This window comes from Rousettus aegyptiacus, unplaced genomic scaffold (assembly GCF_014176215.1).
Source record: "Rousettus aegyptiacus isolate mRouAeg1 unplaced genomic scaffold, mRouAeg1.p scaffold_m13_p_17, whole genome shotgun sequence".
NCBI lineage: Eukaryota > Metazoa > Chordata > Mammalia > Chiroptera > Pteropodidae > Rousettus > Rousettus aegyptiacus.
The window spans coordinates 32,555,938-32,581,418 of NW_023416292.1; the positions used below are offsets into that span (position 1 = coordinate 32,555,938).

General features: G+C 35.3%; 1 protein-coding gene across 1 annotated transcript in view; it reads left to right on the forward strand.

Moving 5' to 3' along the window:
- The window catches only part of RSBN1 (round spermatid basic protein 1), a 37,105-nt gene extending 12,158 nt beyond the window's left edge, over positions 1–24,947 (forward strand). The window contains exons 3-7 of the mRNA XM_016124352.2: positions 11,760–11,897; positions 12,196–12,338; positions 18,138–18,305; positions 19,570–19,678; positions 20,365–24,947. Coding sequence (XP_015979838.2) covers positions 11,760–11,897; positions 12,196–12,338; positions 18,138–18,305; positions 19,570–19,678; positions 20,365–20,838 — 1,032 coding nt within the window. The 3' untranslated portion in view covers positions 20,839–24,947. The remainder of the gene's footprint in view (positions 1–11,759; positions 11,898–12,195; positions 12,339–18,137; positions 18,306–19,569; positions 19,679–20,364) is intronic.
- Positions 24,948–25,481: the final 534 nt, after the last annotated feature.

Sequence of the window (25,481 nt, forward strand, 5' to 3'; positions counted from 1 at the left end):
GTTTAGATTTATGAGCTTCAGAATTTCTCTAATTGAAGTTCTCTCTGCAGTAGAGAGAGCAGGAGCAGCCAATCTGGAGAGGTCGCAAGATGGGGGCTGCCCAAGATGTTGGAACACGATGTGCAATAAAGGGCTTCGTCTTGGATTTTGGCCTTGTTACCACAATCAGGTACCGAAGTGCTGACTTTTGTAGTAGATTTTGTTTTTTCTTTTTCCTTTTTTTTTTTTTTTAAAGGAGTTTTGCCCTTTGAAGGTTAAGGAATCCTATTTTTATCAATATTGTAGAAGGGACTAAAAACAGTTCTACTATAGTCCATAGTCCCCATAAGTCCTTATTTAAATTAAGAAAGAAGGATATTGCTGAGAGCAGAATTAATATGCTCTATCACTTTTTTACTTTAGAAAAGTGCAGCAAATTTTCTCTTCTAATTGATATAGATCAGCAAGCATACCTGAGAAATAAGCCAGAAGCTTGGGGGGAAAAAGTCTTGGTTTTGTGATGGTGACTTTTTAACTTTCATATTAGTTAGTATTGAATCAAGTTTATGTCAATAGACAGTACCCAGTCTAAATAGTTAATAAAAGAAGATAACTCTAAATATTCCCTGCTGATTTTTGTCCTCCGATTAATTTTTTCAAATGGAGCTGAAATTTAAATGACTGTACCAACAACTTACCTTGAGATTTACAAAATCACTTTTTAAGAACATATCAGATTATTATTACGTTGGATACCATTAAACACTTCAACCACATGAAAATATTGAGGACTGTTGAATAAGTCTCATGTTCCAGTGATCCCGGCACTTAATTTTATTTATGAACTTTGAGTCATTGGCGAGAAGTTTGAGATGGGAGGTCAAAGTAGCCTACGAAACTTTACATTTACACTTGTAAAATCTTTGGCAGATGTTGGGATGGAAACTAACATAGTAGTTTAAATTTATTTAGCACTTCATGGTTTATAAAAATGCTTTTCACATTCATATCTGAATATCTGAAACAGCCTATTTGATAGGTGAGCAATTTCATTTTTTGTTTTCCATTAAAGAAGCTGAGGCTTGGAGATGTGTATTGTTATCCAGGGTCACGTAGTTAATGTGAGAAGTCAGCGCAAACCTGGGCCATTTGAACTTGTGCAGCATTTTACCATCCTCCTTCCTTACTGCATGCAGCCTTTGGAGAAGAAACTAGTGATTTTATTTGTTTAACACTGTGGTCAGTGAAATTAAAATGCCTCAGTTTCACACGATGTTCAGAAGGTTATTCTAATATTTTTAACAAACACCTTTAGTTTGTCAGAAATTAAGTGAATACATTAGGTATTTTGGACTTCTGTGTTTTGTGAAGTCTTAGGAAGTTCTGTTAATCCAAAAATAAAGTGAAGTAAATTTTTTATTACCTTGGAGACACAGTCAGTAGAAGTTACAGTTTAAATATGTAGCCGTAATAATTATTCATGAGTATATTGCAAGATAGTTTTTTCAGCAAGCATTTATTGAGAACCTGTCATGTACTGGACATTCTTTTCTTAAGAGGACTAATTGATGAGCTCAGTCTAGTGGAGGAGATGAACAAACCAGCGATTGTAATACAATTTGACAAGTCCTAGCATAGAGGTATGCATAGGAAAACAGTCCTAATAGAGGGAGCAACAGTTTGTAGTGTTACCTAACTCAGACTTGAGTGATTAGAAAAGGTGCCTGAAAGCATGTGCTGCTTGAGTGGAGTCTTGAAAGAGGATTAGCACTTAGCTTAATAAGGGCATTTAAGCAAAGGAAATAATAGCTTATGCAAACACACAGGGACTTTAGAGAATGTGGCTCTTTCAGGGAGCTGCAAATAGCATGACATGGCAAGAGTACATGCTGATTGTTAAGGGTGGTAAGAGTTGAGACCAGCAAGATAAACAAAATCAAGCTTGTGATGAGCTTCATATGGTGTGCTTAAAAAAAGTTAGTACTTTTTCTTAAAGGTAATGGGGAATATTGGTGAATTTTAATAGGGGATTACTATCAAGTTATGTTGCAGAGATTACACAGTGGTATGGAGGATGGAATTGAGGGGGAAATGAGATTGGAAGCCAGAAGACTGGTTAGATTACTATAGTAATCAGATCAGAAATGATCCATGTCCAAAATGATATTGACACTGAGAGGAAAGAATGAAATTTGAGAAATAATTAAAAGATGAGATTATTTGCATTTGGTGAGAGGGAAGGCTAGAGTCTTAAGTTGTGATTTAGACAATGGGTGGATGTTGGTTCTGGACACAAGGTCAATATAGGATTGAAAAAGCTGCTTTTGTGGGTGGAAGGTGTTGAGTTTAGTGAGATAGTTTGTGTCGGAGGAACCTGTGAAGACTGGCAGTTAGGTGGTTAAATACTGGATCTAAGATTGGGAGACATGTTTAGGCTGAAAATGCAGAGTTGGATCTCATTAGCATATAGGTGATCCAGGGATAGCATTAGAGTGGAAAAGAGATGAAGCTAAGATTGGAATCCCGTGATGCACCCACATGTAAGTATGATGAGCATGGGAAGATGTCAAAAAGAAAGAAAGGTAGAAAGAGGTTTAGGATAAAAGTTTTCTATGTTTTAAGAATGATGACGTGATCTAGTATATCCACATGAGAGATTGAGTACCTGTAAGGGAAAGAGTTCAGTTGCTCAGGTAGGACTTTAATTGGAAACATTATCAAAACGAGTGTTGCATAAACCATGACCATCTTAATATTGTAAATTATGCTTTTTTTTTTTTTTAGAAGCTTGCTACTTAACTCGTGCTCTGTGTATGAAATTGGCATCACCAGGGAGCTTGCTAGAAATGCAGACTCTTAAACCTCTAACCAGATCTTCTGAATCAGAATCTGCATTTTAACAAGATCCCCAGGTAATTCATATGCACATTAAGGTTACAGAAACTACTTTAGTATTTGTCTCTGTTAGCTGGAGGAAGTAAAATATAGCTTTGTTTTGTATAAGAAAAGATATAGTTTCCATTATTTTTACATTTTTAAACTGTTGTAGTGACCAAGCTAGGATGTACATTTGGGTAGTTTTTTTTCTTTTAATAGTTTATAAAACTCAAATATTCTAATATCAAAGGAGGCAAGTTCATGATAAATACCAGTTAAATCACCAAGATGATCCTCAAATTTAATTACTTAACTCTCAGCAGTTAACTTTGTAAAGTTTGAGTTTCTAATCTAGAGGACTACAGTATGGTATGTATTTTACAGTTCTTTAGGATTATTCAAGTCTGATTAATTTTAAATAGTCATTGGCTAAATAATAATTTTGGCCAAAACATTGAAGTGTTTATGGATTCTTTTGGTTAACTTTACAGAGAAAAATTAGTGTTCACTTTGAAATGTATTTCTCCCTAAAATATATGTATATGTTTAGGAATAAATATAATTTATGATTTTTTGCTTAGGTATTAAATTGTGTAATTATTGGCTACTAGAAAACTTTTTAATATGGTTTTAAACTTTGAAGTGTTAGTTCTGCAACAAGTATGTAATATTTGGCTCCCCTCCTTATAAAAATCCTATGGCAGCTGTTAAACTGATTAAAAATTCAAATATTCTAGTCATCCAGTGAACTGAAAGGATTTTAGGGTAGGTGGGAACCATTTCCAAGCCTTTGTTTTATATTCGAGGAAGGTCACGTTTTGGTTGTGACCTTCCCCAAGGTTAAATAGTGGTAGATCTTCAAAGAGGAGTTGTTTTTTCCTCTGTCTCTGAATGATATTAAATCCCATAGGTGAGGGTTTAGCAAATTTTAATGTGCATATAAAATGCAGATTTTGATTTTGCAGGTCTGGGTTGGGGCTTTACAGTGCCTTTCTAACAAGCTCCCAGATGATGATGTTGCTGGTCCGTGAACCAGCCAGGCTATAGGTCTTAAATTCTGTACATGAATTGCAAACAACCAAAAAAAAAAAAAACACTAAAAATATAGTGAAGTTAAATGGGGAGTTGTTTTAAATATAACCATCTGAGACTATTTTCACCCTACAGCAGCTAACTAATTAAAGCATGTATATGGAGAAGGATGTGTATGTATATGTGTATGTGCTGGGGAGAGGAGAGATTAATTAAAAAAGCATATCTGCCATAATAGGATTTTGATCTCTTTATCTGGCAAATGTGTATATTTTAAGTTTTTTTTTTTTCCCAAAAAGATTGGTATATGTATACAGTATTGAAGTCTCTTTATGTAGATGTTCGTAGAAATGTTACTTTTAACATTAAAATAGTAATGTCTCCTGTTTTAGAGAAAATCAGTAAATGTTATTTCTTCACTGTGAGTTGTGGCAAGGCCTAAAATGGGTTTATTAGGTGTTTTCCATATTTGATTAATATAATTAGCACTTTATAGTGAATTGGTACTAATTAAGAGTAGAATTAGTAGAATGTTTTGAGAAACTCAACTACACATCAGTGTGTTATGTAAAAGAAATAAATATTTTAAGAAGCTGGCTTTACAGAAAAAACATAAAAATGGTAGTTTTGGCTTTCTTTTTCTGGCATTCTAAGTACAGCTTAAATCTCACTTTTGACTCACACAGCTTTTTCATTGTATGTTTTAAAGGGGAATGCCTTTCTTTTCACAGGTCACAAGGTTAGGAAGATTGGTGGCTAGCTTTTTCCTTTCTGTTTTTTAAACAATCAGCTTAAATAGCCTTCTTCCTGAAACATGAGTTCTGTGGAATAATTATCCCTCCCGCACCCACACACAGGGTTTTCCAAATAGTGCATTTCTAGCTTAGTATTCTTCTAAGTTTTGTTTTGTATTTAAGAATTTATTTTTTTTTAACGGCAATTTTAGGTTCACAGCAGAGTTGGGGAGAAAGTACAGAGATTTCCCATGTACCCTCTGCTCCCACAGGTACACAGCCTCCCTCATAATCGACATCCGCCACCAGAGTGGTATATTTATTACAGTTGATTAACCTATATTGACACATCATTATCACCCGAAGTCTGTAGTTTACATTACGGTTCACTCTTGATGGTGTACATTCTGTGGGTTTGGACTAATGTATAATGAAATGTATCCATCATGGTGTAGCATATTTTCACTGCCCTAAAAATCCTCTCTGTTCTGCTTGGTCATCCCCACCCCCACCTCCAACCCTTGTCAACCACTAGTCTTTTTACCATCTCCATAGTTTTGCCTTTTCCTGAATGTCATATAGTTGGGGTCATATAGTATGTAGCCCTTTCAGATGGGCTCCTTTCCTTTAATAATATACATTTAAGGTTCCTCCATGTCTTTTCATGGCTTGATAGCTCATTTCTTTTTAGCAGTGAATAATACTCCGTTGTCTGGATGTATCACAGTTTATTTATCCATTCATTTATGTCTTGGTTGCTTCTAGGTTTGGCAATTACAACTAAAGCTGCTATCTTCTAAGTTTTTAAATTACTTATAACTACCCTTATGAAAAGGTGTATCGAAACACAATTGAGCTTATTTAACTCAGCAGTTGATACAGGATAACTTCGTAAAGTGGAGTTTCTAATCTAAAGAACTTTTTACTTGTTGACAGCAATATGTATAGTGTTCAAATATAATTTCAACTTTTATAGGTATTATAAATACATTTTTCAAATGCATGCAAAGTTAACTACTATTTTCATAGAGGTATTTTCCCCCTTTGATATCACAGTTCTTTCCCCCTTCTCACTTTGCCTTCTGTTTTAACTCAAGGCTGGGTTTTCCCTGGTTGGCATTGTCTTCTGTTTCCATGGCAGCCTTAGTTTTTTTTTGTTCTTTGGCCTCTACTTACCTCCTTCCAATCCTCCTAACACTTGTTTCTTCTTTCACTGTGGGAGGTGGTAGAACTCAGCCTGTTCTTTGCTTTTATAGGGCTATTTCCAGGCCAGAGCTTCTCAAAACTGCCGGGTCCTAAGAATAATCTGAGGTTGTTAGTTCCAAATATACATTAGACTCTCAGGTTCCTCTAATGGAAGTTTTGATTCATGAGGTCTGGGGTGAGGCCTGACATAAATACCTCAAGTAATTCCGTTCCTATCACCAGGCAAGTTTAAGAAACAGCATTTTAAACTATTCCATCTACCATTACCCTCATTCCTTTTGGAAAATAATAAGCAGGCAAGAAGAGCCAGGAAAACTTTGAAAAAGAAAAGCAGTCATGAAGGAGTACCCTATCAGATACCAATACATTCTGAACATGTAATTATTAAATAAGTGTATACCAGTTTATGAACACTATTCAGTGAAACAGAGAAGTCCAGAAATAGAGCCAAATAAATATAGGCATTTGGTATATAAAAGTTATGGCATCTCAGATTATTGGTGGCACATATCGCTGTGTACCAAGATAAATTCCAAATGGAATCAAAGGTTTAAATGTAGAAAATGGAGACATAAATGTAATAGAAGAAAAATGAAAGAATTCTCATAAATTTGGAGTGGGAAAGGTATTTCTTACATGACCAAAACAAAAAATTACTATAAACAAAGTCAAAGGACAAATTATGAAAAATTATTTACAATTTATATCACTAACATGATTAACTTTCCTAAACTACAGCATTCAAGAAATGGGTAAGAGAAATAGTAACAACTCAATATAAAAATAAACAAGCATTGTGAATGGACCGTTCCCAGAAAAAGAAATATAAATGGGCCTTTTATCCTCTTATTTGAAAAGATACCCAACTTTGTTCATAAGAAAATGATATTAAAACTGCTAAGATGCCAGTTTTTACTTACCAAATTAGTAAAAATCCACAAGATTGATAATGATCTAAAAGTTTCTATTAATGAAGCTGTGTGGAGCAACACATCCTTTCTTACATTACTTGCTGGTAGGAATGAAAGTTCATGCAACCTATGGAGGTTTGCTTAGTGTTTCTATCTGCAAATTTCTCCCTTGATCCTCTCTTCCTCTACTAACCCTTCTTATTTTCACAGCAGACTTCTTGAAAGGTTTGCCTGCATTTGCTTTCTCTTATTTCCTCATCTTTCCTTAGACCACACCGATTTGATTTCTGGTCTCATAATTTCTCTGAAACATTTGTTACTAGGATCACCAGTGGCCATTTTTCATCTTCATCTTGCTGAACATTTCAGTAGCATTCGGACCAAGTTCTTATTGAAGTATTTTCTTACTTCGACTTTCAGGATACTGTGCTCTCTTGGTTTTAACCTACTTCTCTGACCACTTGACAACTCCTTCATGTTTTTTTGGTTAGCTTTTCTTCCCCTTTTGTGTGTGTGTGTGTGTGTGTGTGTGTGTGTGTTTAAGTTGGAGCTTTCTAAAGCCCCCACTATTTCAACTCTGTGTATTTTCTCTAGTCAAATGTCTTTTAAGACTAAAGTTCTACTTAATTAGGGTTTATATCCTCAGTCCAGGCCTCTTCTGGTTTTGGACTCAGCTTCTTTCTTGACATGTCCTCTTGGGCGTTTCAAATTTACTTGGTATTCTTTATTGCTGCTGTCACAAGTAACCACATAGGGCCTTCAAACAACACAAATTAGTCTCTTAACTTAAGAAGGTTCTAAGGGAGAATCCTGGGGGGTTTTGTTTGTTTTTGGTGTTTTTTTTTTTTTTTTTCCTTTGTAAGCTTCTAATGGCCATCTGTATTCCCATGCTTGTGGCCCCTTCCGCTGTCTTAAAAATGCATTACTCCAGTTTCTGCTTCCATCATTACATTGCTTGCTTCTCTCTCTAGTCGAGTATCCTTCTGCCTTCTTATTAGGACACCTGTGTTTTAGGGCCCACCAGATAATCTAGGATTATCTCCCTGTCTTAAAATCCTTATTAATTCATTCACAGGTCCCAGGGTTAGTATCTATTTCTTTGAGAGCTGTTATTCAGCCTACCCCACACTTTAAGCTCATCATGTCCAAAACTGAAGATATCATCTCCACCCAACCTCTGCTTCTGGTCACAAAGCTAGAACCTGGAAGTCATTCATGACATCCCTTTCTCTTTTCTGTCATATCCAGTCTCCAAGTCCCAACAATTTTATCTCCTGGATATTTTTCCATTTTTCAATCAGCTTCATTGCTGTTAGTTTATTGTTTCTTATTGGAATATTACAGAAACCTGCTAGCCGGTCTCTCCTTCATCACTCCTCTGAGAAAATGAAACAAAAACAAACAAGAAAAAACAAGCCCTTCTTCCTTAAAAAGATAAAGGCAAATGTGATAACCTTCCTTTTACAACTTTAAATCCTTTAGTGATTTCCCAAGATCCTTAGTGTGGTCTTCAAGTTCTGCTACACAGCTCATTTCTCTGGGCTCATCTTTTTCTCTTTTGTTTTCTGTGTTTAGCATCATTAGCTTTATTTCAGAGCTGGAAAAGGGTGAAGCTTAAGGCATTATATTATGTTTAAACTTGTTCTATAGATTTTATCTCAGTGTTACGTTGAGGAACACTATCTTCTAGATCAAGATCCCATTTTCTCTTTCAAAGGGTCTTATACATTCCTTTCCAAAGACTTGTCACGGTTCATAATATTTGTTTAGATTACTGTCTGCCTCTCCCTACTAGACTGTAAGCTTCCAGGGGACTGGAACGGGTCTACTATGCTGTATCTGTGTTTAGGACAGTGGCTGGTATATAATGTGCAATAAACTTTTATTAAAAATAATGATACTGACTTACCTGTAGTTTCTCTCCTTTATTTGAGGTTGTTTAAGTCTCTTCTGTGATAAGCTTCCAAATATTTTAAGAGTGTTGTGTCTTCACTTTAATCTTTTCAAGTTAAATGCTTTTGAAATACTTTTAATTTCTTTACTCTTCCTCCAGTTTTTATGGTTTTCAAGCCACTAATCATCTTAAATTGTTCTCTTTTGAGTGTGCTCTAGTACCATTTTTTTTTTTTAACCTAGAGTAGGAGATATTAGTCCAGATGTTATCTGTGCAATACAGAGAATTGCCTCCCTCAGTACAAAGTATAGGAGATAATAGGCCAAACTACCATGACAAAGAGATCTCACATACAATGACTAGAACAAAATAAAAGTTTCTCTGTGGAGTAACAAGTCCAAAGGAAGGAACTGTGTTCTGTGATCTCATCTAGGATTCTCCTTTCCTTCTGTCTTTAAATTTTGCCATCCCTTTAGTGTTGTCATATGCAAGGTTGAACCTGGCTCTCAAAAGAGAGAAAGAGAAAGTGGAGAGCAGGCTGATTACTTATGAAGACATGCTCTGGAAATTGTCATATGTAACTTAAGCTAGCACCTCATTGGCCAGATCAAGCTACACTTGCTGTCAAGGAGCCTAGCTCAGCTGTGTGCCCAGGAAGTTCTTTTACTAAAAGAAGGGTAGAATAGATCCTGGGGGATAATTCGTAGTTTGCTAGCTTGGCTTTAGTGTCACGTAGTTGGTGCCTGTTGACTTTCTGGTCATAGATGCTGTCCATTTTAAACCTATGGTATTAATTGTTTAAATGCAGCACAAACATTAGCACTTATTAAAATTTTTTTTACTCATGTGATGGACACTCTTAATGAGCTTTGGTACTGTCGCCTTTTTTTTTTTTTTAGGGGGCAGAGTTTAATCGCTGATTGCTTCATTTCTAGCCTCATCAAATATCAACTTCACACTTCCCTTTTTAGGTTTACTTTCTCTTTCCAAACAGGAAGGGATGCTTTATATTTATTCATACCATATTAATTATCCTAGGTATCTGCCATTTTAAGTTGTCTTCAAGTTCAGTGCTCTTAAGTTTAGTAGTATTTAAATTAGGTAAACTTGGAGTACAATGATATAAAATTATTAATTCAGTCTCATTTTGTGTGCAAAACTTAATGTCAATTACTTCAAATTAATAATGCATTAAGTTACATCATCTCAAAACTAGCAGGCCAAATAAATTGAAAATTACCACATGGCAGTACACTTTTTCAGGATTAGTCTTTAGTTATATGAGTTTTAAATTGTGACAAATCTTTAGGCTATTTCTCACATAAAATGCCACCGTCATGTATAGTTTGAAAGTCTTTTTAGGTAAAGGAATTTCTGATAATTGGGGATCGTTGCAAGAGGTATTTGGGGGAGACTTGATATTTCTTATTTATATATATATTTTTATTTATGGTGACATTGGTTAATGAAATCCAATAAGTTTCAGCTGTACACTTTAACAGTAAGGCATATATATATTTACACTTGATATTTCTTATTATACTTGAACACATACAGTTCTGAGAACTGGTAGTGAAGGTTAAATCTTTTTTAATCGTTTTAGGGTTTTTGGCTTAGAATGGTAGAATAATGCTTAGAAAAGGTCCCTTCCCCTTCTTTATCTCTATATCCCATACTATCTTCTTTCCAAGTCTGCCTCCCCTAGCTTTTATAGCATGATGATTGAAGGTAGCTAATGCAAATAGATGCAAGGTAATTCTGATGTAAACTGTTGATGACCTTGGGTGACCTCGGGGGGGGGGGGAAGTTTGTAAAGAATTAAGAAATCAGTCCCTCCTATTTGAGAACAAGATCTAAGACCTTTTTTCTGTATCTATGTGTGGCAGTAATGTTAACTTGTCTATGGAAAAAAATAGTGAGTTTCTAAAAATGCTGCTAAAGAAGTCTACTAGTAAAGAACTGTATAAGAAATGCTAGCTGGCCGTTTATGCTTTCTATTGAGGCAAAATAGGTGGCATTTAAAACTGCAGCAATTTATTTATTTTTTAATGGTACAACTAAATGTTAAGCTTTTCAGTTTAATCTGTATCTTAACTAAGGTAGAAATGCTAGGTTACTGATTTAAGGTGGAGATCCTGGTTAGAATCCAACATTTTTAGGCTAGTCGTCTATATGCACAGGATCTGTTTCTAACTTTTGGAAACATTCTAAATTGGAGGTAGCAGTATAAAACATACATAAAATGACTAAAAGAGTACTATCAGATTGTATTGAATCAATTGGTAGATTCATTTGAGTGATAGGATTCTCCAGGCTACAGATATGTGTAGAATGTGCCCTAAATTCACTAGAGAGTTGATAAAGAGAAAATGTTTATGTACTTGCAGGTAACATTAGACTTCCCAAAAGGTAAAGATCGTGAAGGGTGATCAGGAAGGCTTCCAGAAGAATAGAAGTCTTGAACTGACCTTTGAAAGATAGATAAGATTTGGGTTGACAGAAAAGAGGACATTCCAAGAGGGCAGATTCAAGAGAAAAATCACTGCAGGTAGAAATAAGTTTAGCATAAGTTGGGTAGAGAAAAAGATCAGCCTGCTTAGCATGGAGGATGTTATAAGGAAGTAGTGGGAAGTTAGGTTTGGGAACGGTCAGCCTGGTATCTGGCCTGACGGGAGGGCTTTCAAGCTGGGGAGTGCAAAATGAATGTGGAAGATTGATCTGAATGTGGTCTTTTTTTTTCCTGCCTGCCTTGCCAGTTTTATTGTTTATTTATACCAATTGTTTCTAAGTAAAGATCACTTTAAAGTGTTCATAAAGTTCAAAGGTCGATATTCTCAGAAAAGTTTAAAGTATATCCTAATATTTTCAGTATTTCTTTGAGATGTTGGGACCATAGACTGACTTGCACTTTGAAATTTCTGTTTTTGGCACATATCATATAAACGTATTTGTCAGTGTGCTACTTTTCTATAACTGTTGACTTTTTCCAAGGTACTGACCATTGAATTTGACCATTGAGTTTTTAGTGTGTAGAAGAAATAGCAACATTGGAAATAATGTCCTAGTCTGTTTAATTATATTATCGTGTAATTCAGCCCTTTCTCCCCCTCTTTCGTTTTATCTCAGGTCAACAGGACGTACTGCTGTGGCACCTACCGCGCAGGTCCTATGCGGCAGATAAGTCTTGTTGGAGCAGTAGATGAAGAAGTTGGTGATTATTTCCCAGAGTTCCTTGATATGTTAGAAGAATCACCATTTCTGAAAGTGAGTGTTTTAATTCATCGTATCAAAATGGACACTTTTCATTAAAAAGTATTAAGCTAATCTTGTCTGTTAAAATAAAATTTTACCCAATGTTTTGAATAGAAATGTTTAGAAAATTATTGGTACAGAATACCTAGCTTCAATTTTCTTTTGTATGTATAAATTACTATCTAATGTAACATTTATTTTTTCATATATACACACAAAATAAGCTTCCTAGAACTTTCTTTTGGGTGGGGGGTTAACTTGCAAATTGTCTAAAAAATTGTTTTAATGTGACTCATTCATCTGACTCTAGATGACTTTGCCCTGGGGTACACTTTCCAGCCTCCGACTCCAATGTAGGTCCCAGAGTGATGATGGGCCTATCATGTGGGTCAGGCCAGGGGAGCAGATGATCCCTACAGCAGATATGCCAAAGTCACCCTTCAAAAGACGACGGTAAACATTTATTTTTCTCAAATAAGCAAAAGCACTTTTTTCAGTCAATTGTTTATAAAAAAAACTTATGAAGACCTGAGCATAGTTTGAACATCATTTGTCTAGATTATTTGAAGAGCTATTTTAAGTAAATTATCCAGTGGTCAGTTCCTTAGTCCAGTTGACTCGCATAGTCATCAGAGTGAGGCATCCTCTTAAAAAACAAATTGAATTTTTACTTTTCTTAAAACTTGGGTCCTGACCTCCTGAAAGGTAAAAGTCCAAACTCCTTTGTGTGGTCCATAAGAATCTTTTATAACCTGGCCCCAGCAGTACCTTTCTAGATGTATCTGCTTTTAGTCTACTCCAGCCACACTGAATTCAGCTTCCAAACGATGGTCTTTGACAGCTCTGGGCCTTTGCATGTTCTTTTTACTTGGAATGGCATTCCCTCCATCTGCCTCTCTACCTGGCAAGCTCTTAATAGATTTTCAAACTTTTACTTGGATGTTACTTTCTTTGTTCCCTTATACAATTAATTGTTCCATCTCTGGGATCACACATCATTCTGTTAAGTAATCATCTGTTTACATATTTTTGTGTTTTACTAAATTTTATTCTGTCTTCATGACACGTAGCAGGTGATCAGTGTTTGCTGAATGAAAGCAATAATATTCTTCATAATAATTCATATTGGGCTAACGTATTTTGTTTTTCAGACACAATAAATGTAGATTAACTTGTTCTACTATGAAAATTTAATGATACTTGAAAATGATTTCTATTCGTTTAGCCTGTGGAAATAGCAACTTAAAATAAGTACCCAATGATTTATAATGGACAAGTCTAGTCCTTGCCTTAAGGAAAATGATATGAGAGTTAAGTATGGAATAACCTAAGGTACTTGAGATAATAGTATGAAAACACTTTGTAAGAAACTCGTATGAATGCAAGGTGGCGGTATGGTAAAACCTGGCAGTAAACCAAAACACGAGCACATCGCTGGACCACGGCAGTCCTTGTACATCATGACGATGAAACTTGAACTTCTAAATTCTTAAGCACTGTATATATTTTTGTTCTGTATTCTTTGTAGAAAAGAAATGACCATTGTTTCCTGATTATTATAAACTTAAAAAATTAGATAATAGATAAAAGTAAAAAGGCAAAAAATGCCCATAATCCCACCTATTTAGATATATTAACCTTTCAAATTTTAGTCTGTATGTACTCATAATTTTTTTGTACACAAATTAACTCATTCTTTATATGCTCTTTTAAAACTTTTTTCCTTAGGTTTATGTGTTATATTAAGATACAGCCGTATTATCATTTCTAATTGGCTATGTCATTTTCACTATATGGTTGTATCATGATTTATTTAACCAATTCTTTATTAGTATAAATTGTTTCTAATTTTTCAGTATAAACAGTGTTTTGACAAACATGACACTGTCCTAAAGCCAGTTTGTACTGACTCATAAGGCCATTATTAGCCTTCTAGTTCCACACTGAGTGAGGTCATGTTAGTTGTTTGAAATTGGCCATAGGCTAGGAGTATTTATACCACAGAAGTCAGCACATCAGCCCAATCAGCCATTTCCCACTGTAGCCAGTTGTTAAACATATATAACACATCATAAGCTGGCTGGCTGGCTGGCTGGCTGGTTGGCTGGTAGATAGGTGTGTGTATATATATATATATAGTTTTTGTGCATATATGTTTGCTTTCTTAATAGAAATTCCTGAAGGCTCAAAGCATATACACATTTCTGACTGACTCCCAGAAATGTACCAATTTATACTCCCTCCTATACAGTAAGATAGTACCCTTTTCTGTACACCCTCCACTAACATTCTTTTTAACTTTGTTGATCTGATTGAACAAAAATGCCTCATTTTAATTTGCTTTTTTTTGAGTGGTTCGTATTCTTTTATGATTCCCTTTTAATTTCCTTTATCCATATTTCTATTGAGGTGTTTGTCATTTGTAAAAATTCCCTATATATTATGACTATTAACTTATTTTTCATATGTTGTACATTTTTCTTTTTTTTTTTTCCTTTTAGCTTTAGCTTTTTCTTTACTCTTTTTTTTCTTTTACTCATGAAATTTTTGTTTATATATTGTCAGGTCTGTCTTTTCCTCTGAGGTTTCTTTTAAGAAGCAGGTATAGCAAGGCCTTTCATTCAGTATTATAAAATATTCACCTACATTTTCTTCTAGTACTTATGTGATTTTAGTATTTACATATTTTACCTACCCGGTACTGATTTCAGTATAGAGGGAGAGATTTAGCATTTTTTCTGCGTAGTTAGGCAGTTATAACAACATCATGTATTTAATAATTTATTTCTGCACGAATCTGAGGTGCTCTCAAATTTCATTTCTGTAGAGATTAAATATTCGTAAGTGAGGCATTCAGAAGCACTTTGAACTAGAGTGAATAAATCAGGACTTAAACATGAATGTCATCTTTTTGTGTTAATGAGAACATTTCTGTTGCTGAAAATTGTGGAATCAGGTGAGAAGCTGTCCAGTTACCAAAGGCACTATTATTGATGATGATCTTTGAATTTATGAGCTCTAGAGTTAAAGAAATGCATACGCGGGGTTTTAAAAAATGAAATAGTACAATAGAGTTTATAACAAAAATCCTGTCCACCATTCCCTCCAGAGACAATACTTTTTTACCACAAGCAAAAACCATTTGTTTTTAATGCCTTTTTGTTTTGTTTTGTTTTGTTTTAAGGCTTTGACAGGAAATTTGTTAATTTCTTGGTATGACAGATAGGGATTCCTTCCCTTCACCTGTTCTCCAAATAATTAAATGACCCCTATTTTACCCTCTTACTCCCACTTCCTTTTTTTTTTTTTTTTGGCTGTGCTCAGACATTGATGAGGTTAATTTCTATTCTGCTTTAAAACTAATTAGGATTTCTATGCTTTGTCAATAGGTATATTCTAAAATTTGAAAGCAAATAAATGGCAATAAATGTAAGTTTACTACAGTCCCAATTAGTGGGCTATATTCTAAGGTTCCAATATTTTATCACTCAAAGGAATAATACACAAATGGATCTTTCTTTCCTATATTTCACCTAGATACTGAAAATCATCCATATTTGGATTGTGCTGATTTTTTGGGGGTGAGAGGGAGGCATACACGTTTCTTGACCATATCTCTAATATCATCTGTTCTGATGCTTAAGATGTATACATTACTTTCTCCTTGAATCACACTGACTTTCTCCTCTGTGACTATGACTTCGGCTCTGGCTTTCTTACACAGCCTCTTTTGGGGCGAGAGTATTGGTAATTAATTACCTTGCATTCTGTGCTTTTATCATATCCTCAAGAATCCAGAATTTTTATCATACTATCTGCTCTCACACATCACTTTTTTACCTGTAAGTCTTTTGGAGCCCTTTGTTCTCTTACTTAAGTGTGAAAGCTTCTTTCACAGCTGTCAACCTAGGACTTGCCATTTAATGCTTTTCTACATTAACGCATGGTTGTCTTCCTAGGTTTATTTCCTTCTCTTGTTTTGAGCACATTTTCAAGTAATCAAGAAGAGGAAGGTACTCTGAGTCATTATGTGTATAACTTATTTTTTCTGTCAAATATGATTGATGGCGTTTAGCTGGAGTCCAGAGATGATATTTTCTCTTAGAATTTTTAACATTGCTACAGTGCCTTCTGGTATCTAATATTGTTTATCATAAGTCTTAGTATTAAGCCAGTGTAATTTCTTTTGTATGTACCTATTTTTTTCTTCTCTGAAAGCTTAATTTCACAGTGTTGTTATCTTGGTTTGGGTCTGTCTTATTCTCATTTTTTAATTCTTTTTGTTGTTTGGTAGGTCCCTTAAATTTAAAGATTCGTGTCTCATTTCTGTGAATTTTTCTTGCTTAATTGCTTTTGTAATCTTTTCATTTTTCTCTATTCTTTCTTTCTGAAACCACTGTTGGTTGAATAATAGACCTCCCAGTTTGATTATCCTCATATTTTCTATTACTTATTTTTTTTTGCTTTTGGGACATTTACTTGACTTTGCCTTTTAACTTTTCTTTTGAATTCTTAAATTTCAGCATTATTTTGGCCTTTCTCTGTTAGGCTGCTGTAGGCTGTCTTCACATATCTGGCAATTCTTGGTTGACCCATTCTTATTTAGAAAGAAAGCATTAGGATTATTGAGCATTCTATATACAGTCTGGGAAGCTTGTCAAATAGTAGGATTCACTTTAGAGCTGACAGGCATAGAACTGGACATTAAAGAATATGTCCAAATGCCAAATGTTAGTCTCTTCATTAGTAAGTTCGGTGTGCGTAGAGAAGAACATGCAGAGGTTTTTGGGGTGAAAGCTCATCAGGATGCTTTTGGCTACAAGCAACAAAAAAATCTTCAAACTGGTTCATAAAATAAAATGTTAAGCTGTGTATCAGCAAGTACAGAGAGGTCGTCTGTAGGTACCAGGTGGTCGTCAGCGACTCTGTTATCAAGGAACCAGGGTTTCCCCCCCACCCCTTTTTCTGCTGTGTCATTCTCTTTGCTTAGACTTTGCACTCACAGTGGCTTCCTTTATGGTTACTAGATGCCTATTGCAGTTCTAGGCATAACACCTGGATCTGGTTATACCTAACAGAAGACGAGACTACCTTTTCTTTCTTTCACTTCTTTCTTTGGATCTAGGAAAATTCCTAAAAGTCTCCTTAGTAGATTGCTTTCATACTGTTAGCCAGGATCAGTTCATGCCCGTTCCTAAATCAGCCGGTGGCAGGGGAATGAGCACAATTTGCCAGGACTCATGAGGCTCTACCTTTGGAGCTTGTGCATGAGGTTACGTATTGGGTAGGAACAGATGCCGAATGAAAATCAGAGTTGTGTCAGAAAAATAAAAATGAGTGACAGCTGCTGGGTGGGTCACTTATAGTCTTCTCCATGGAGCTAAACACCTGACTGTCCACATTTCTATGCACAGTAGTGGCAAGTGACTGGTTTATTTGCAATATTTCACTGTAATTCTCTCTTTCTAAGCCATACTTCATTTCTGTCCATTTATCATCATTGTACCTGGCCATTTAAAAAAAATTTTTGACTTGGGCTTCTCCAGGATCTTTTGGACAGGCATGCTGTCTTTTGTATTCTAGGCCTGTGGCTTTTTCTGCTCAGTTTTGTTAGTCTAAGACACTTTTAATAACTTTCCATCTTTAAGTATTTTGTTGATATTTTGTATTCAGCAGTTTATTTCCTTTGTTGCTTCTTATTTATTCTCTTACTCTTACCTTTAGATTATTACGTTTAGAAATTTTTGAGCACATAAAAAAGCAGAAGATAATAAAATCAAGTCACAGTCAATTCTTTTGCATCCATCCATTTCCCTATCTACTCTCCCCGACCCATATCATATTAGTGTGAAGGAGGCTTTTTCATTTTAATGTAGAAGGAGATCATGTAGAGCTCAGTTTGCCATCTTGAGTCAAGTCTAGTAGAATGTTCTGAGAGTTGAAAATGACTCAGGGTAAAGAAACATGTAGCATCAAAGTTGGAATTCTATTTTCTGTTGCTACACAACTAATTTTATATATTCAAACACTATATTTGAGCCAAATTAAAGATATAGCTTATATTATCATGACATACCAAAAGAGGAAGGCAATCACATTAAGCATTATGGTATAGTATGTTAAATGCTAGTGATCAAAGTCACTGAAACCTTCTCAGCCCTCACCTTATTTAAAATTTAGTATTTTAGCAGACTTTGGTCTTACTGCTATTAATCCTCCCCCACCTTTTACTTCACACCAAATCAACTCCAGGTCAATGAATGAAATTAAAAATCTCCAGTACCTACCTCGGACCAGTGAACCCCGTGAAGTCCTCTTTGAAGACAGGACAAGAGCTCATGCTGATCACGTAGGCCAGGGGTTTGACTGGCAGAGTACGGCTGCTGTCGGGGTTTTGAAAGCTGTGCAGTTTGGTGAATGGTAAGTTAATGGAACTCAACTGCAAGGTTGGTTAACGTTGTCTAAGAAAATGTAGACTCCGTTTAAAAGGTTGAGGACCACTTTTTAAAGAAACTGTGGTAAATAAAATACACATAAAAAATTAAAAGTTAAATCTTAACCTTTAAAAAAAAATCTTAACCATTTTTAAGTGTACAGTTCAGTAGTTCAGTAGTGTTATATTCATATTGTGAAACAGCGCCAGAATTTTTTCATTCTGCAAATCTGAAACTCTGTACCCATAAACAATAACTCCCTTTTCTCACTCCCCCACCCCCAGTTCCTACAAACCATCATTTTACTTTGTTTCAATGAATTTCACTACTTGAAATACGTAAGTGGAATCATAGAGTGGTTGTCTTCTGTTACTGGCTTATTTTGTTTAGCATAGTATCCTCAAGGTTCATGATAGCCTCATGGTTTATCTGTAGTATACTATGTGTCAGATTCCTTCCTTATTAAGGCTGAAGAGTATTCCATTATACTTTATGCCACATTTTATTTACCCATTCATCTGTCAGTGGACGCTTGGGTTGCTTCCATCTTGTGGCTGCTATGAACAAATACCTCTTCATGTTCCTGCTTCCAGTCTTGTGTGTATATACCCAGAGTGGGAATTGGTGGGTCATAAAATAATTCTACTTTTAAGTTTCGGAGGAACTGCTATACTGTTTTCTATAGTGACTGCGCCTTTTTACATCCAGTTGGGGTCCAGTTTTAACAGAGCTCAGAACATAGAATTTAGCTTTTGAAAAAACTTCTTTTAAACTTTATTTTTCATGTTTATAACTTCAGGGCCTTCAGTATTACTGTAGAGTTTGATCTAACCTTTTTTAGAAGTAACAGTCATAGCTCAACAATAACTATTTCAGGTTAAAAATCATTCATCTTCCCTGCTCCACTTTGAAAACTAGAAGGTGTGATATTCGTGTGGCTAAGATGTGTTCATTCTGTCGTGATGGTAACATTACAAGGTGGCTTGGAGTTGGTGGGGCTAAGTGGTAAGAAGATCGCCACTTTGTTTTTAGTCATTTTAGTTTTGTAAAACCTAATCTTTTTAAAAACAGCTTTATTAGTGCTTTATTTTTTAAAGTTGATTAAAGAAGCAAATGTATACTTTGTCCTTAGGAGCTGTGCATATCTTTCTGTGCTAGTAGTAGCATTTCCAGGGACAGGAGAGCTGAAATGCATCATCGTTTTCCACTGTGAGGTGCTCGTTTCTATAACTTAACTGTGTTCATCCTAGGAGTGACCAACCTCGCATAACCAAAGACGTGATCTGTTTTCATGCTGAGGATTTTGCTGACGTTGTACAGAGACTTCAGTTAGACCTTCATGAACCTCCAGTTTCCCAGGTAGTGGCTCTTGCTTTTTTATTACTCTTTGGGCTACTGGAAATAAGTATCTTTATCCATTTTATTTGAGATTTAAATAGGTTGAGGACCACTTACAATTGCATACATGGGATAGTGAATTTAATTTTATTACTATTAAAGGCTGTGTGTGGAAGGTGTTGGAACATCATTAAAACAGCTTCCCGAGCAGAATGCTTAATATCACTCAGCCTTGGGGATGCCGGGTGGGGAGGCCAGGTGGGGAGGCCAGGTGGGGAGGCCAGGTGGGGAGGCCAGGTGGGGAGGCCAGGTGGGGATGTTCAGAGGGCCCGGGCTGCTCAGTCCTGGCCGCAAGCAGTCTCAGTTGTTAACCACATTGCACTGGGTGCCCCTCCCCTGCAAGAGTGTGAAGGACTGAAGGAGCGAGGTAAATGTCGCACTTCTGTGTGGCCAAGAACATTGCTCTTTATCTCTACTTTGGATGATTCCCCAGGCCGTCCTGACTTTGACGTGTCCTTTGTTACTGGAGAGGTAGTAAAATGTGGGAAATTGTTTGTCAAGCATTACAGGAAATTGTAGAAAGTTGTATATCATTTAGTATTGCTTAGCTTTACTTTGTTGCGACTGCTTTCCTGTGCTAATTATATTTTATTCGACTAAATTATGAGATATTTTAAAGTCTCATATAACTTTTTTCCTCTCTTCAGTGTGTGCAGTGGGTGGATGAAGCTAAACTAAACCAAATGAGGCGGGAAGGCATTCGTTATGCTAGAATTCAGCTCTGCGACAACGATATCTACTTCATCCCGAGAAATGTCATTCATCAGTTCAAAACAGTGTCGGCCGTGTGCAGCTTGGCCTGGCATATAAGGCTTAAACAGTACCACCCTGTTGTGGAAGCCACTCAAAATGTAGAAAGCAGTTCTGCCATGGACGGTGATTTAACTGGAAAGCGAGAATTAGAAGTGGACTCCCAGTGTGTGAGGGTAAAAACTGACCCTGAAGAGACGTGCACAGAGATACAGCTTTTGACAGCTGCTTCATCATCCTTCCCACCTTCATCAGAACTTAATCTACAGCAAGATCAGATGGCTCAGCCTATCCCCGTTTTAAAAGTGGAAAGTAGACTGGATTCTGACCAGCAACACAATCTGCAGGAACATTCAAGCACTCCTGTGTGATGTGTACATATTCAAACACATTTTTTAACTTTTTTAAATTTTGATGTGAAGTTATAGTTTTATAACTGGCTTAAGTTAAGTTTTATTGGAGAAATCTTGCCTATAATTCTATAAAGAGAAATGACATTCCACAAATGTCAAGCATATCTTTTTTACACAGATTATGCAAAGTTAAGAGTTGTATCTTATCCCGTTAGTACAGTATGTAATAGTGGGTCTGCTGCTACTTTCTGTTTTAAGGTGTGAGGTAACAATTCAATCTCTTCTTCAAATCAAAATGAGAAATCTCTGGAATAACAGATTCTTATTTGATAAATTATTCACTTCCCTTAATTTTATCTTGCCTTGTCTCTTGCCATATTTGCTGTTTTTATGATAGAAGATCGGATTTATGGTTTAGTACTGTGTCTTTATGGCACACATTCAGTTTTCTTTCTACAGTAAAAATGGCATAAGTTGCAGGAAAGAGTTCCTGTATCATGTACATGGGCAAGTAAGCTATTTAGTTCCAACCATAAAAAACAGGTAGTTTCTAAGGAAAATTCAGTGGCTCTCTGGTTTCCTAACAAAAGGGAAAACACAGCACTTTCCGATGCAAACAGTCTTTTTCGTATCTGTTATTAAAAGCCCAGTGGATATTTCAATTAAAAATAGCTAAAGATGAATAGTCCTTGGTCATTCATTATCCATGGTTCATTAATCTTTCTGGAATACATGGTAACTATGGAAGATATTTTAAGTGAAAGAGATAATGTTGACACGATACTCTATTGTTCTGCTTCCTGGCATCCTCACGATTTGTGTGGATACTTTTGCTTCCTTATACTGATCATGAGTATCAAAATTAGAGAATGAAATCAATCTTTCTGATGAGGCGGCCATGTTTTGTAGGTGAAACTTAGGAAACAATTCTTGTCACCAGGCCTCAACCTCTTAATGATAAAAATCTATTGTTGAGACACTTCAAGTCACAGTTTTAACTGGTGAATATACCTGGGTTTATTTACTATTACTGTGTTGCTACTTCCTAATAAAGACTATGGCACTAGACTTTGTAGAGTTTCAGGTAGCCCAACGCTTAGTGCCTGAGTATTTCAAAATTTGTTTTCAAACAGGCACAGTTCATATAGCTAGTGTAGTCTTAACTTTCTATTATTTTAGAATGTTAATGTGATACTTTCTCTTAGTTAATAATACAAATAGGCCTTTTGTTTATTAAAGGAAGAGTACTCCCCACACCTAAGGCCAGATTCTTATGTCTACCTGGCTATAGTGCAATTTGGAGATTTTTTTCCTGGAGGGTGGGATTTGGAATATTTACATTAACATAGGCAAAAAAGATGCTGCTTTATTACGTCTGTCACCATGAAAACTTAGCTGCATCTTTTGAGATATCAAATATGAATTTTCTCTAAAATATTCTGAAATAGGTTAAATCTTATATAAATATTACTTTGTGCAATATTGTTGTGTAGTTAATTGCATATTAGCAAAGTATAGAGGTCACTGTGTAAACCGATAGAAAAGTAACCATCAGCAAATACTGCAGTGATTAGTTAGAATCTGTATTATTCCTTATATATATGTAAATGTATGTATTCTCTGTTAAAAAGGATAAAGACAAATAGAGAAACATTTCAATGTAAACCATTTATGAATTGAAAAGTGATGGTGGTTTTAGTTATCTTTGTAAATAAGGTAATTAGAATGGTATGAAAAGTAATGTGATTATTGCAGGGGTGTTTTTAAATCTTGGGTATAAATTCTAGGGTAAATTCTAGTTTATCAAGACTAGTTTTTAAGAGATCTGCCTTGGAGTGTGTTTTTATGTTATGGTGGGGAGGGTTAACCACAAAGTATGTGGGCTTGGGTTATTTCCGGTTTTTGTCTTTCTGTCCAGAAGAATTTCATAGAGCTTTACTAGGCTGTGCAAAGTAAAATTCTTCTCAGGCAACATTTGCTTTTTTTAAAAGAATCATGAACAACAAGGTTGCTAAAGCAAAAACTTTTTTATTTTTATTTTTCTTGTCTTCCAAGATCCGATTTCCCCACTTGCCATCCAGCAGATGCCATCTGTCATCTAAGCTGGTCACTGATAATAAGGAGACTGTCTCCTGACAGCCAGCACTGTGTATAACCACTCAGGAACCAGCGGATCTGCAAAGACCTACAATCAAAAGCAAATCCCTATTTTCCTTTAATAAAACATTCTACCCTCACCTCCAATATAAACACATTAAAAGAGTATAAAATGTTTAAAATCATGTACTAATAAATTCATTGTATGTTAGAATTGCAATAGGATGGAGAGAGAAATATTTAGCTAGTAATGTATCTGGAAGCTCTAAATGTCCTATGTGAGTGAGTATTAGATTTTAATAGCATGCTTTAAAGACTGATGAATATAAAAGCCCAAGTGTTGAGTTTCTTACTGCTTTCAAAGCTGTATCCTAGTTTAGTGATACAAATGATTGCAGCTTTTCTAAATCATTAAATTATTTGGTTTGGTGGAGTGAGGCATGGAGCAAACTGGCGTCTTCTGATTTGTAAAGTAGTGATGGCAGTGAAGTTATAACTGAAATTTAAGCTGATCTTTTTTGGTATGTTATCTGTTGTGCCAGCTTTTCGAGATTACTTGCAGAATGTGGCTGTAAGTTTTAGTATTTTGTGGAGCACATATTTTTAAATGTGCTTATTGAAAGGACCCAATACATGAATACTCCTAACTTAGTAACTAGAATGATTTTACAGTATTCATTACTGAGGATAAAAGTCTTCCCCCTGCCCCAGAAGTCATTCTATAATTATACCAAGATACACTAAGAGTAGGAGTATGATTCAAAAAGTATTCCAAATTTCTAAAGCAATAATAATAAAACCCTACATGTGTGAGTTTCCCCCTCAAAGTTTTAACTCTTTACAAATGAATTCCTAGGTTTAACTGTACTTTTAATTTGCTTATTCAGCACTTAACAATTTGTTTCACTAGTACTTTATTATTTTTAATTGAAGACTTTTGAAAGGTGCCCTTTCCCCTTGATACAGTTAGAATATCAGTTGACTAGCATTATAAGCTCTTGTAGTAGGAAAAAGGAGCTTATTAAATAAAATTCTTTACTAAACCTTAGGAAAAGATGTCTTGCATCATCTTGCATCAATCTTAATAGGCATAAGTTCATACTTAACGACTGGAGAAACTTTTGCTTATTGCCTTTTCCTCTATAAATATTGCCTAGAAAAAGCTAATTTAGGAAAAAGATTCAAATTCAATAAAACCTTTAGTGAATATCTTCTTGATCATCAATATTAGCCCATTATAATTTCATCTGTATTTGCCATTAAAAATTTGTGTTTATACCTTCAGGATAATTGAGTTTATAATAAATCTTTGATTGTTACAGGGTTTTAAAAAAAGGAACCTTTCACTAGTACATGCCAGAGGTTCATATTTCTAAGTTTTTTTTTTTAAACAGGTTGTAGCTGTATTTATTGGTCATGCAGTTAAGTAAAGGAAATGAACAAGACATGTTTTTCTTTAGCGTATAAGGGACCTGTCCTCATCCTGAAAGTTTGTTGCTTTAAAAGCAAGAATCTCTTCATAAATATTATGGCCTTCCATTCTCTTCATACATTTTTTAGGATCCACTTGTGCATGTAGTTGAGACCACTGTCTCTTAATATAGCACTTTTCAATTCTCTCTAAAGAAATACTTATGTACTACTTCTATCACATGTTGTAAATTTTCATGTAATAGTGTTTTTTGTGACTAAACTCCATTTTGATTGGCAGCTAAGACTTTTTTTCCTGTGGCTTTAATTTATCTAAGAGGTCTTTGCATATAGGTGAAATGTATAATTTGCCTGGTGGACTATTTGCGTTGTGTGGCCTTTGTTTATTGACATTAACAAGTGTTTTAAAAAGGTTTTTAATGAATAGTCTTAAATCTAAATTTGTGTGAATAATCTTTTAACAGTGCTTTTTTTGTAGCTGTCTAAGTGTGTTAAATTGTTAAGCTATTTCTTTGTAAAATAGGACAATGGAATGCATAGAGGTTTTTTTTTTTCCTGTAAAGTATTTTTTTAATAAACAAAGTCTGATTTGTCCTTTACTGATGTTTCATGACGAAATGCACAGCACCTGTGAATTCTCGCTGCCTGGAACTTGTCCATAAAGCATTAATCCCCCTTTCCATGTCCCCTATTATTTTCTACCAGCCTCTCTGGCTTTTTTTTCTAAAGAAAAGGTCATAGATATCTGGGGGAAATTCCATCCATACTGAGATAATATAACTAGTTTGGGGGAAGAAGAAAAAACGCTCTTGGCATTTGAGGCAGTTATGTTAATCCTGCGGCTTAAATTGGTTTATATCTGCTTATGAGGACAATCTTAAATTTTATTCTGGTGATGTTATTTTTCTAAGTGCATGCATACAGTGTTAATGAAAATGGTATATAGATTTTTCAGATGTCATTGGTGTATTATGTGACACGACACAATGGGATTTTTTTTCCTCATCAGTTTTTTTTTTTCAAACGTTTTACTTGAGGGACCTGTCCTAAGCACTGATAGCCCTTAGTTTTGATTTGTAAAGGAAAAGGAAGGGAACTAATGTTTTCTGAGTAATTGTGGTGGGCCACAGTAC